Source organism: Leucoraja erinacea, chromosome 26 (genome assembly GCF_028641065.1).
Source record: "Leucoraja erinacea ecotype New England chromosome 26, Leri_hhj_1, whole genome shotgun sequence".
NCBI classification, from domain to species: domain Eukaryota; kingdom Metazoa; phylum Chordata; class Chondrichthyes; order Rajiformes; family Rajidae; genus Leucoraja; species Leucoraja erinaceus.
In genome coordinates this window covers 3966771-3979214 of record NC_073402.1, presented here as the reverse complement: position 1 = coordinate 3979214, position 12444 = coordinate 3966771, and the positions used below count along the sequence as shown (strand labels likewise).

Here is a 12444-nt window from a genome sequence, read left to right as displayed (position 1 = left end):
AATACCAATACCCCGATTAGCAAGTGTACTCAGGATAATCTAATTTGGCACCAATTTTCAAAGTCCATGCTGTAGTTCTTAAGAGTGTTGCCTGTACAAGACAAGTCCCAGGATGAAGAAAGACACAAAAAGCTGCAGTGACTCAGTGGGTCAGGCGACATCTCTGTAGAAAAGGAATAGGTGACGTTTCGTGTCAAGACTTCTTCAGACTAACAGTCAGGGGAAAGGGAAACGAGAGGTGTAGACGGTGATATAGAGAGATATAGAGCAAATGTATGAATGATATGCAAAAAAAAAGTAACGATCATCAAGGAAAGATGGAGCCCACAATGGTCCATTGTTGGCTGTGGGCTAGGGGATAACGAGTTATACAGACAATGAAACTCAACAGGATGACAGTGAAACTAGTACTTTGACTAGGGTGTTGGATCAACGGAGAGAGATGGATGCAAGGGTTATTTGTGTTAGAGAAATCAATATTAATACCGCTGGGTCATAAGCTGCTCTGGGAGGGGGAGTTAAAGTGTTTGGAAACCGGGAGATCAGGTCGGCCCAGGTTGTTGTGTGTCTCCAGTGCCTCTACATTCCTCTCTTCACCTGTCATTTGCTCCCTTGGTTGCCTCCCAGAGCACAGTGTTGGCTTGTACCAGCTCTCTATCCCTTTCAGTTTTATACATTAAATAAATGATGATTTGATGGGACATCTGGCTGACAGCCCAGACTGAAGTGGTTGCATATAAAGTTTGTCAGTTTGTCGACAGCTAATCACTTGGGAGCCATTTAAGTTGGGTTTACATGAGCTGTTATTATACCACTGAAAGAAGTGGGAGAGATGAGGTGGAATTTCTTTAGTCAGAGGGTGGAGAATTCATGGCCACAGACAGCTGTGGAGGCCGCCAATGGATTTTTAAGGTGAAAATGGACAGAATGGCATTAGAAAGTTATGGGAAGACGACAGGAGAGCGGGATTGAGAAGGAAAGACAGATCAGCCATGATTGAATGGCGGAGTACACTTTAGTTTAGAGGTACAGTGCGGAAACAGGTCCTTCAGCCCACCTAGTCCATGTCGACCAGCGTTCCCCGCACACTAACACTACACTTGATGGGCTGAATGGACTAATTCTGCTCCAATACTGTAACTTATGAAGTTATGTCCTTGTCGCATGTTGCTGAACCAAGTTTGGACAATCACTTTACACCAGCAGCTCAAAGAAACTCTCAAAACGGAGATGCATTGATTCATACCAATCTGTTTGGCAAACTTGTTAATTATGTCAGGAAACATTATTTACCTGAACTTTAATTTAAAAAGCTTTCAACAAATAAAAATAAATAGCATGAAATGGATTTTAAAATCAGCTGGATGACAGATAAATTCTGCTTAACTTTGCACTAAAAGCTGCTGAAATAATAATATATTGTGAAGAGCTGATTGTTGCATACCAAGGGGAGTTCCGATACCATAGCCTTTCGAGTCAATGTGCCCTCCAATCTGGGTCAGGTTGCAGTTCCTCTGCGTGACATATTCGATGGTGGTGGATTCCATTAGAAAAGCATAATTGGCGGCGAGAACTCGCTGGATTCCCTCCTCATTGGACTTAACGAGGGTTGTTTGCTGCCGACTGCTCATGAAAGCCCACATCTTATCGAAAGTGGAAATCTTAGATCTCTGTTGCAAAGAAAACAAAATTAGTTTAGTTTAGTATAGGGATTTGGTTTAGCGATACAGCACAGAACTAGGCCCTTCAGCCCACCAAGTCTGGGCTGACCGCACACTAGCACTATCCGACACACACACTAGGGAAAATTTACAATTTTACCAAGGTAATTAGCCTGTATGTCTTTGGAGTGTGGGAGGAAACCGGAGCTCCTGGAGAAAACTCACATGGGTCATGGGGAGAATGTACAAACTCCTTACAGACAGCACCCGGAGTCAAGATTGAACCAGGGTTTCAGGCACTGTAAGGTAGTTATTCTACTGATCCATTGTGCCACTCCAATTTTGTTAGCGTTTTATACTGAATTATTAAATCTTGTAGTTCTTGTAGTTCTGCAGGACGTACAGGCATGGGTTCAGCTCTGGGCATCAGAATGGTACTACATAAATGTAGGAAATGGTTCCACAGGATTCAGGATTAGATGCTGTGCTCCAATTACTAAAGCACAACACAAAGTGCTGGAAGAACTTCACTGGTCAGGCAGCTTTTGTAGAGGCAATGAGGCCCATTCCTTCCGCAGATGCTGCCTGAGCTACTGACTTACTCTTGCAATTTGCGTTTCACTCAGGTTACTGGCAACTGCAGTGCCTTGTGTCTCCATTTACTGAAAGTTGGCCCTATCATTCCCCTGGCTCTGTTCGTCATTCAGATCTGATGCAGCTTGTAGAACTGCTGCCTCACAATGCTCGAGACCCAGGTTCCACCTGTGCTATGTGTGTGGCGTTTGCATACTCGCCCTGTTGGTTTACTCCGGGTGCTCCGGTTTCCTCCCACATCCCAAAGACAGGCAGGTTTGTAAATAATCGACCTCGGTAGATTGCCAATAATGTGCAGGGAATAAAAGTGGAAGTGGGATAATTAGTGTCAATGGGTGATCAAAGGTCTGTGTAGACTCGGTGAGACGAAGGGCCTGTTTCCATATTTAAATCAATCTAACTATCAAAGTATGTTGATGTGTAGAAAGGAACTGCCCATGCTGGTTTATACCATAGGGAGGCGCAAAATTCTTGAGTATCTCAGTGAGTCAGGCAGCATCTCTGGAGAACAAGGATGGGTCACATTTCAGATCAAGACTGGTCTGAAGAACGGTCACGACCCGAAATGTCACCTATCCTTTTTCTCACTTTATTGGTGTTATTTCCGTCCACTTTGTTTCTTTCTTTTCTACTTCTTTGCACTCGCTGTGTTATTATCAAGTCGCAAGAATTTCAGAATACCAGAAATGGAAGAGTAGAGTGCCCTGAGGTGGTGCAAGGTGGTTAAAGGTAGAGAGAGATTTAAAATTAAAAATGAACATTTTTTAAATTGGGATGTTTTCAGATAATAACCAGGTGTTGGATGAATGGGACAGATGAATGGCAAACTAAATGAGGCAAGCAGAGATTTGGATAAGCACCTAATATGTATCCTGAAGTTTGCATGTTGTCCCTGTGGCAGTGTGGGCTTTCTCCGGGTGCTTCGGTTTCCTCCCACATTCCACAGATGTGTAGGTTTGTAGGTTAATTGGCTTCTGTAAATTGGAAATTGTCCCTAGTGTGTTGGATAGTGCTAGTGTATGGGGGATTTCTGTTCGGCCGAAGGGCCTGTTTCCACGTTGCATCTATAAAGTCTAAAGCTATGGGTAACATCAGATAACATTAGACTGTTTGATTGAAAGTTACAGCGTGGAAACAGGCCCTTCGGCCCACCATACTCCATGCTGACCATCGACCAGCCGTTCACACTTGTTCTATGTTATCCCATTTACGTATCCACTCCTTCCACATTTGGGGTAAATTTTACCCCAGTCAGCTAACCGAGAAAGCCGTGCCACTTTGGAGTGTGGGAGGAAACTGGAGGCACCCGGAGGAAACCAACGCGGTCAAAGGGAGAACGTGCAAACTCCACACGGACTGGCACCCGTGGTCAGGATCGCACCCGGTTCTCTGGCGCTGTGAGGCAGCTGCTCTGCAAGATAAGCCAGGATTAGAAGAAGCGATTTGGTGCTGATAAGCATCCAGCAACAGATGCACTGATGGAGAGTCAGAGCCATCGGTGGAGATGGAAGTAGGTCGCCCTTTTTTTTTAAAGAACGGAGATGAAATTTGAAAGCTTCTCTCAGGGTCAAAAGCACCACCGAGACTGTAAGTGATCTGCCTCCACTTCGGAGAACTTCAATCAATTACCATACAGAGAAAACAATCTCGTCCGTCACATCACACATATAAAATGCATTGCTTGTTACTCACTCAATCAACGATCCTAGAAAATAAAAACTCTTTTGCCACTTGTGTGCATGGCTTTCTCCGTAGGTTTTATAATGAGTCTGTGTAGTTGGAATGTATCACATTAGGCGCAGCACAGAAGGACCCCTTGCTCAATTCCCACCCGTAACGTGGCAAAAAGCCGCAACCAACAACACGTATCTGCCAATGCTTACACATCCCCCAAGGCCAGCAAGCAAATGGATTTACAGAATTTTTTAAATAACTAACAACCTGAGCATTTTTATGAAGACAAATCATAGATATTCACTGGAGAATCTGCGGAGAACCACAAAACTCATTTCAGAATCTTTAACCACCCAGTGATCTGGTGACCTCTATTAGTCAGATCAGAGAACAAAGCCTGCTTCGATAGTGTGGAAGCCCGAGTCATTAACTATTGCCGTAACAGGTATGATGAGGGGCAAGATTGATTGAATGATGCACAGAAAATGCTGGCGTAACTCAGCAGGACAGGCAGTATCTCTGGAGAGAAGGAATGAGTGACGTTTCGGGTTGAGAACCTTCTTTCCAACTGAAAAGCTACTCATTCCTTCTCTCCAGAGAGGCTGCCTGTCCCGCTGAGTTATGCCAGCATTTTGTGTTGAAGATAGACACAAAAATCTGGAGTAACTCAACGTTTCAGGCAGCATCTCGGGGTAGAAGGAATGGGTGATTTTTCAGGTCAAGACCCTTCTTCAGAATGAGAGTTAGGGGAGAGAGAGACACAGAGATATGGAAAGGTAAAGTGTGAAAAAAAAGACATTAAAGCGGACAAAGTTCAAGGAAAATGTAGAAGAGATCAACTTTATTAAATCATTCTCCCCTCACCATAAACTTCTGTTCTCTGGTTATTGATGCCCCTAATCTGCAAAAGGGCAAAATACATTTATCCAATCTATCCCTCTCATGATTTTGTACAACTCTGTAAGTCCTAGCCTGCTCAATCTCGCCCTATAGCTCAGGCCCTTGAGTCCTGGCAACATCCTCATCAATCTTCTCTGCACCCTTTCTAGCTAGACAACACTTCCAGCAACGAAACATAGAGACACAAGAAACCAGATATGTTGGAATCTTCCGTAGAACACAAAGTCCTGGATTAACTCAGTGGGTCAGGCTGTATCTCGGGAGGGCATGGATAGGCAATATTTTGAAGGGTCCCACCTCAAAACTCCATCTATCCATTTCTTCCAGAGATGCTGCCTGACCACAGTTACCCCAGCATTGTGATCTAAGTAATGATAGATGTTGACAGGATACTTTTTTTGTTAGTTCTAAGATTGAGCTGGTTTACCTGAAAGATACAGCATGGGAACAGGCCCACAGAGACCATGCAGACCATCAAACACCCATTCACTCTAGTTCTTTGCTATCATGGTGACCAACACTAAACACAATATTCTAAATATAGCCTCAGTAATGTCTTATGAAACTGTAACATGATTTCCCGACTTCTATACTCAAAACTGATGAAGGCCAATGTGCCAAAAGCCTTTTTGACCACCCTATCTACCTGTGATGCCACTGTCAAGAAACTATGTGCTGCCACTTCTAGATCCCTCTGCTCAACAACATTCCCAGTCGCCATGTACATCCTTCCCTTGAAAGGAAAACCAAAATGCAACACCTCTCTTTTCTCTGTATTAACTTCCATCAACAATCCCTCAGTCCACCTGCTAAACCGATCAAGATCCTGCTGAAATTTGTGATAATCATCCTCACTACTTACAATGCCAGCCCCTTTAGAGTCATCTGAAAACTTTCTAATCATGCCTTGTGCGTTCTGATCCAAATGATTGATTGATATGGATTCTCTGTGATTGAAAATTAATATTTTTTCTCTCTTGCCCTGTTTTAGGAACACGGAAACATAGAATTATATGTGCAGGAGTAGGCCTTTCAGCCCTTCGAGCCTGATCATCTAAAATCAGTACCCCATTCCTGCCTTCTCCCCATATTCCTTGATTCCTTTAGCCCTAAGAGTTAAAACTAGTCCTCTCCTGAAAACATCCAGTGAATTGACTGAGAGTCTTCAGATGCTGCCTGACCAGCTGAATGCTTCTAATATCTTCAGCTTTTGTTTCAGTTGTCCACCATCTGAAGTTTGTTGTATGATTTTCAGGAGTTACTATGGAAATCTTAACGTGCGATCATTCATTAATTGGACATTCCCTTGGTTGGTGTTTCATCTTAAATATTAATCAAATCATTTCAATTGAGTTCATGGATTTGTTGCCTTTGTGATTTGACACTGATTAATAATTGATGGTTGTTCAGCCTTCAGTGCAGTCTATGGGACCGTGGACTATTGGTGTTGTGGAGCCATTTGCTGAAATATGGAGCTAATTTGAAGATTATGAAGATATGATCAAGATTCAAAAATATTACACATTTTGAGGTAGACACAAAATGCTGGAGTAACTCAGTGGGGCAGTCAGTATCTCAGGATAGATGGAATGGGTGATATGTCGAGTCATATTGGACAAGCCGGCTCTGATATGTACTGAACCTTTTCATATCTCTAGTTTCCCTCTTCCCTGACTCTCAGTCTGAAGAAGGGCCTCGACAAGGAAACGTCACCCATTCCTTTTCTCCCGAGATGCAGCCTGTCCTGCTGAGTGACTCCAGCATTTTGTGTCTATTAATGATCTCTCAAACCATAGTTTTTAAAAATCACAGTGATATTTCAATTACAATACATTTTTGTAATCATAATTTTTTGATGAAACAGATAGAAAGCTGAAGAAAGAAATGTTAACTCTCTCTGTCTCTCCACAGATGTGGCCTGAACTATGAGGAAGATAGTGTTTGGCATGCTTGCCTTCAGCAGTCAGGTTATTGAGTTCCGAAGATAGACAGAAAATACTGGAGTAACTCAATGGACCAGGCAGCATCTCTGGCATAGATAATAAAAGAGCATCTCTGGTAATCCTGCTATCCGCTGAGTTATTCCAACATTTTGTGTTTATCTTCGGTGTAAGCCAGCAGCTGCAGTTCCTTCCTACATGTATAGTTAAGAAGTTGGGACGTCATTCTCTGACATTGGTAAGGCCACATTAGGTGTACTGTGTAGAGTTCTGGTCGTCCTGCTGGAGGATGGATGTCGTTAAACATGAAGGGGTGCAATAATGATTTAGAGATATTACTGGGTCTGGAGGGTTTCAGTTTTAAGGAGAGGCTGGATAGACTGGGTCTTTTATCTCTGGGCTATTGGAGTCTGAAGAGTGACCTTATGGAGATGCATAAAATCATGAGCGGCATAGATAATAAAAGAGCAGTGGCAACGTGAGCCTCGATGGCAACAGGCGCCCCAGTGGCGGCGGGAATCTCGACGGCGGGCTCGTGATCAACCCGCGATCAATGGTCGATGAGCGTGAGGGGGGGAGGAGTAGACAATGGGGACCCATTGTGTGGGGACTGCCGTGCAGAATAATGGGGACCCGGTGTGCGAGGGGGTGAGGGGGCACTCTAGTTGACAATCCTCTGCCCAGGGGATAAGTCTGTGTTTGTTTGTTCATTTGTTCTGGTGCACGTGGCAGCCAGATAACGGTCGCTCGCATTTTTATTTTTATTTTCAATTTCAATTTCAATTTTTTGTGTACCTTGTTGTGTGTTGTGACTGTTGACAGACCAATTTCCCTCTGGGGATTAATTAAGTTTTATCGTATCATATTGTGTAATGCGACTAGCCACAGTTTCTATCCCAGGATTGGGGAGTCTAAAACTAAAGGGCAAAGGGTTAAGGCGAGAGGAGAAATTTTTAACGGGGATCTGCTTAATAATCTGTTACTGTAACCGTAATCATCGTTTACGGCTTTCAATTGTGAAAACTGCAACCATCAGTTTCAAGAACAGCTTCTTCCAGGCTCTTGAACACGACACAGCACTAACATCAGCTAACAACTATGAACTGTTCTGGGTTGCAGTCAGTACTTCACACTGATGATGGGGCGTACATGGAATAAGCTGCCAGACTAAGTGGTAGAGGCATGGAACAAATACAACATTTAAAAAGGCACTTAGTGGAATAGTTGTACCCGAGTGTGTTGATGTCATTCGTCCTTCGTAGTCGAAGAAGACCATGACTTCAATGTTTTTGTTCGTGGGTCCGGAGGTGACCGGAGGTGACATAAAGCGAATGGTATGTTAGCATTCATAGCAAAAGGATTTGAGTATAGGAGCAGAGAGGTTCTACTGCAGTTGTACAGGATCTTGGTGAGACCACACCTGGAGTATTGTGTACAGTTTTGGTCTCCAAATCTGAGGAAAGACATTCTTGCCATAGAGGGAGTACAGAGACGGTTCACTAGACTGATTGCTGGGATGTCAGGATTTTCATATGAAGAAAGACTGATAGACTCGGCTTGTACTCGCTAGAATTTAGAAGATTGAGGGGGGATCTTATAGAAACTTACAAAATTCTTAAGGGGTTGGACAGGCTAGATGCAGGAAGATTGTTCCTGATGTTGGGGAAGTCCAGGACAAGTGGTCACAGTTTAAGGATAAAGGAGAAATCCTTTAGGACCGAGATGAGAAAAACATTTTTCACACAGAGAGTGGTGAATCTCTGGAACTCTTTGCCACAGAAGGTAGTTGAGGCCAGTTCATTGGTTATATTTAAGAGTGAATTAGATGTGGCCCTTGTGGCTATAGGGATCAGGGGGTATGGAGAGAAGGCAGGTACAGTATACTGAGTTGGATGATCAGCCATGATCATATTGAATGGCGGTGCAGGCTCGAAGGGCCGAATGGCGTACTCCTGCACCTATTTTCTATGTTTCTATGTGACAGATGAGACCAATCTGGGCCCGGAAGGCTCGCCCGCATATGGGACACGGTTGTGAGGGCGCAGCAGCAGAAGCCGAAGTGGCTCGAACCTTACTCGTGCGTTTCCTCTGAGCTTCTGTGGTGCGCTTCTTCTCAGCTGCACGCGCTCCTGTGGTGATCTTGCTTCACCCAGTTGGATGGTATGGGTGCTGAAGTCATGACTTGTGCTTGACTTGGATTAAAGTGAGGGAGAGTTGCGCAAATCGTCAGCTTCATTCTCTCGTCCCGGCCTATGTGGATCCAGTGGCAAGACATAGTCAAGACGGCTGGCGATAGGTCGGGATGCAGTAGATGGCACCAGTGTTGTTCATGGACATTGTGCCCTAATTCCACTCCGCAACGCTTTGCTGGGTCCACCTTCCTACGCCAAATAGTGGTCTCCTCCGCGTATTCCGATGGATCCAGTCTTCGTCTTTGCTGAATAAGGTAATAGCCACAAGGCAGTGGAGGTTTGCGTTTGGTGTTTTCCTTCATCCCTCCAAGGTGCAAAATGGAGGATGCCTGTGTGTGACTTTGTTTAACGTGGGGAGACTGGTGCACAGACAGCCACCCCACGGTCTTTGACAGATCTAGGTCAGGATCCGGAGGTATGGAGTCCAAGACGACCGGAGACCCTTTTCTGCTGCAGCCTTCATCCGCCTTCCCAGCTGTTGTGATGCTCCACTAAGGTCAGCCATCGTCCTCCGCCTGTTCTACCGTTGAGGACTTGGTTGCATTGCTCTTTGTCTGAGACCTCCCCCTCGACCTTACCGCCAAGGGTGGCCCTATCAGCAGCGTGGCTCCAGACGGCATCGCTCTCAGGAACTCAGGACCACACAAGCTTCTCCACCACGACAAGGTAACAATCCACCGAGTGTACGTGACATGGAAAGGAAAGGTTTGGAGGGAGTGGAGGCAGATTGGGCAATTTGGTCTGCATGGGCAAGTTGGGCCAAAGAGCCTGTTTCCCTGCACTATAGCTCTATGATTCCATGACTGTAACTATGGGCTAATTGGTCCATGATTTCAGTCATCTGCAGTATTTTGCTTTTGAACGCTTCCATTTATCCCAACTTTGAAGAATAATTGGATTAAAAGTACTCCCTCTTCCTATCTCTCCCTTTGTCAAATGATAGTTGAGAAACTCAGCAGCAAATGTATAGTAAATTAGCAATACAAGCTCCAACATGTAATCAGATGGCATAATCATTCTACCTGCTTTTGATGTTGCATCATCATGCTCCTGTTTAATCCGACTACGATTGAAGGGTGAAAATATTTCAACCATTCTTTCTTTATTTCCAGAACAGTTGATGCCTTTTAAACAACGGGATCATGTTGCACTAATAATCAATCTGTGGTGACGTGTACTTAAGGGCTGAACAACTATTGATTATTCATGAGCACCAAATCATAGTGAAATTACAGACATCTTGAAGCAGAATAAATTGGTCAGAGGATATCCCACAGAGAGTACTATTTATGCCTTTCATGATTAAAGGATAGAGACAAACAATAATTTATTTTTCATGTCAATCCATCATTCCCACAGGAACTATTTAATTGCAAAATGACTTGTACGATGAGTCTGCTCCAATAACTAACATGATTTTTATTTCTCAGTGGCTGTGTTGGAAAGGAAGGTAGCCAGGCACAGCAACATTTTAATAAATCAGCATTTTCATCTGTTTACTCCACTGAGACAAATTTCAACATAATCTGTTTTGATCTGCATCATTTCACATAATATTATAGGAAAGATGTTGTTAAGTAGGAAAGGGTGCAGAGAAGATATACAAGGATGTTGCCTGGACTAGAGGATTTGAGCTATAGGGAGAGGTTGAGCAGGCCGGGACTCCACTAACCCACTCATTCCTGGAATCATTCTTGTAAACCTCCTCTAGACCCTCTCCAGAGCCAGCACATCCTTCCTTAGATATGGGACCTAAATTTGCTCACAGTACTCCAAATGCGGCCTGACCAGTGCCTTATAGAGCCTCAGCATTACATCTCTGTTTTTGTATTCCAGTCCTCTTGATATAAATGCTGGCATTGAATGTGCCTTCCTTACTACCGATTCGACTGTGAAATTAACTTTTTGGGAGTCCTGAACCAGCACTCCCAAGTCCCTTTTGCACCTCCAATTTCTGGATTCTCTCCATTTAGAATATAATCTACATCTTTATCCTTATTACCAAAATGCATGACTCCACACTTTGCACACTGAAATTCATCTGCCACTTCTCTGCCCATTGTCCTAACCTGACCAAGTCCTTCTGCAGGTTCTCTGCTTCCTCTACACTGCCTGCCCCCTCCACCTATCATAGCAGCATCTGCAAACTTGGCAACAATGTCTTCAATCCCCTTATCCAAATCATTGATATACAACGTGAAGAGAAGCGGCCCCAGCAACGATCCTTGCGGAACTCCACTAGTCACTGGCAGCCAACCTAAAAAAGCGCCTTTTATTGGAACTCGTTTAAGACGGAACTGCAGATGCTGGAAAATCTAAGATAGACAAAAATGCTGGAGAAACTCAGCGGGTGAGGCAGCATCTATGGTGCGAATGAAATTTCCTTCGCTCCATAGATGCTGCCTCACCCGCTGAGTTTCTCCAGTATTTTTTTCTACCTTTTAGTGCAACTCTTTGCTTTCTGCGATCCAGCCAACCTGCTATACATACTAGTATCTTCCCTTCGATGCCATGGGCTCTCAACCTCCCAAGCAGCCTGATGTGCGGCACGTTATCGAAGGCCTTTTGAAAATCAACATCTACAGCCTCCCCACTGTCTGCCTGCGATTAACTTCCTCAAAGAAATCCAGCAGATTCGGCAGGCAAGATCTTCCCTTAATAAAACCATACTCACTTCAGCCTATTTTATCGTGAACTTCTAAGTACTGTGTAATCTCATTCTTTATAAAATTGATTCTAAAATTTACCAGCCACCAGTCAGGCTAACCGGCCTATAGTTTCTGCCCTTCTGCTTGGCTCCCTTCTTGTATTCACATGTTTCCAATCTTCAGGAACCACTCCTGACTAGTTGGGTCGAAGGGGCAGTTTCCACACTGTATGACTGTGGCTCTATCTATGACTAATATTATGGAGATAGACAAGAAATGATCTGAAATGCGCAGGCTGGAATAAAAGCAGAAGCAAGTTCCTGGACACCACTGAAGTACTGGAGACCTCCCCAACTGATGCCAGGATCACTGAATGGCAGAACCAGTGGAATAGCCTTGGCATCCAGACAACCCAATGGATGGAGAGAGGCATCACCCCAGACGAATGCCTCTCTACCGGCCACGATATACCTTGGGCTGTCTGGAAAACACTGAACCGCCCGCGGGTCGGTGAAGGACGCTGCAAGGTGTCCATGAAGATTTGGAAAATAACAACTTCCAATGCATGTGTGTGTGTGTGGCAAATCCCAAACCATGGAACACATCATGACATGTAGCCAAACTCCGCAATGTACCGAAGATGACCTGGCCGAGCCAAATGCCGCTGTGCTCACCTGCGCCAATGAGGAGTTGCGTTAAATCCTGCTACGGAAAAATGTGAGACAGCCAATGTCACTAATTCTATTAAAAGACTAACCTTAAGATTTGAGGTTGCATGTGCAAAAAGCCTATAGCAGAACCACTTCCCTTGTACAACTTGCAGACATGCAGAATG

At 44.3% G+C, this 12444-nt stretch overlaps 1 protein-coding gene across 1 annotated transcript in view; it reads right to left on the bottom strand.

Annotated features, from left to right (window-relative positions):
• Positions 1–12444, bottom strand: part of LOC129709602 (glutamate receptor ionotropic, kainate 3-like) — a 593488-nt gene that overhangs the window by 20153 nt on the left and 560891 nt on the right. Inside the window, exon 14 of the mRNA XM_055656054.1 lies at positions 1445–1670. Within this exon, the coding sequence (XP_055512029.1) occupies positions 1445–1670 (226 nt within the window). The remainder of the gene's footprint in view (positions 1–1444; positions 1671–12444) is intronic.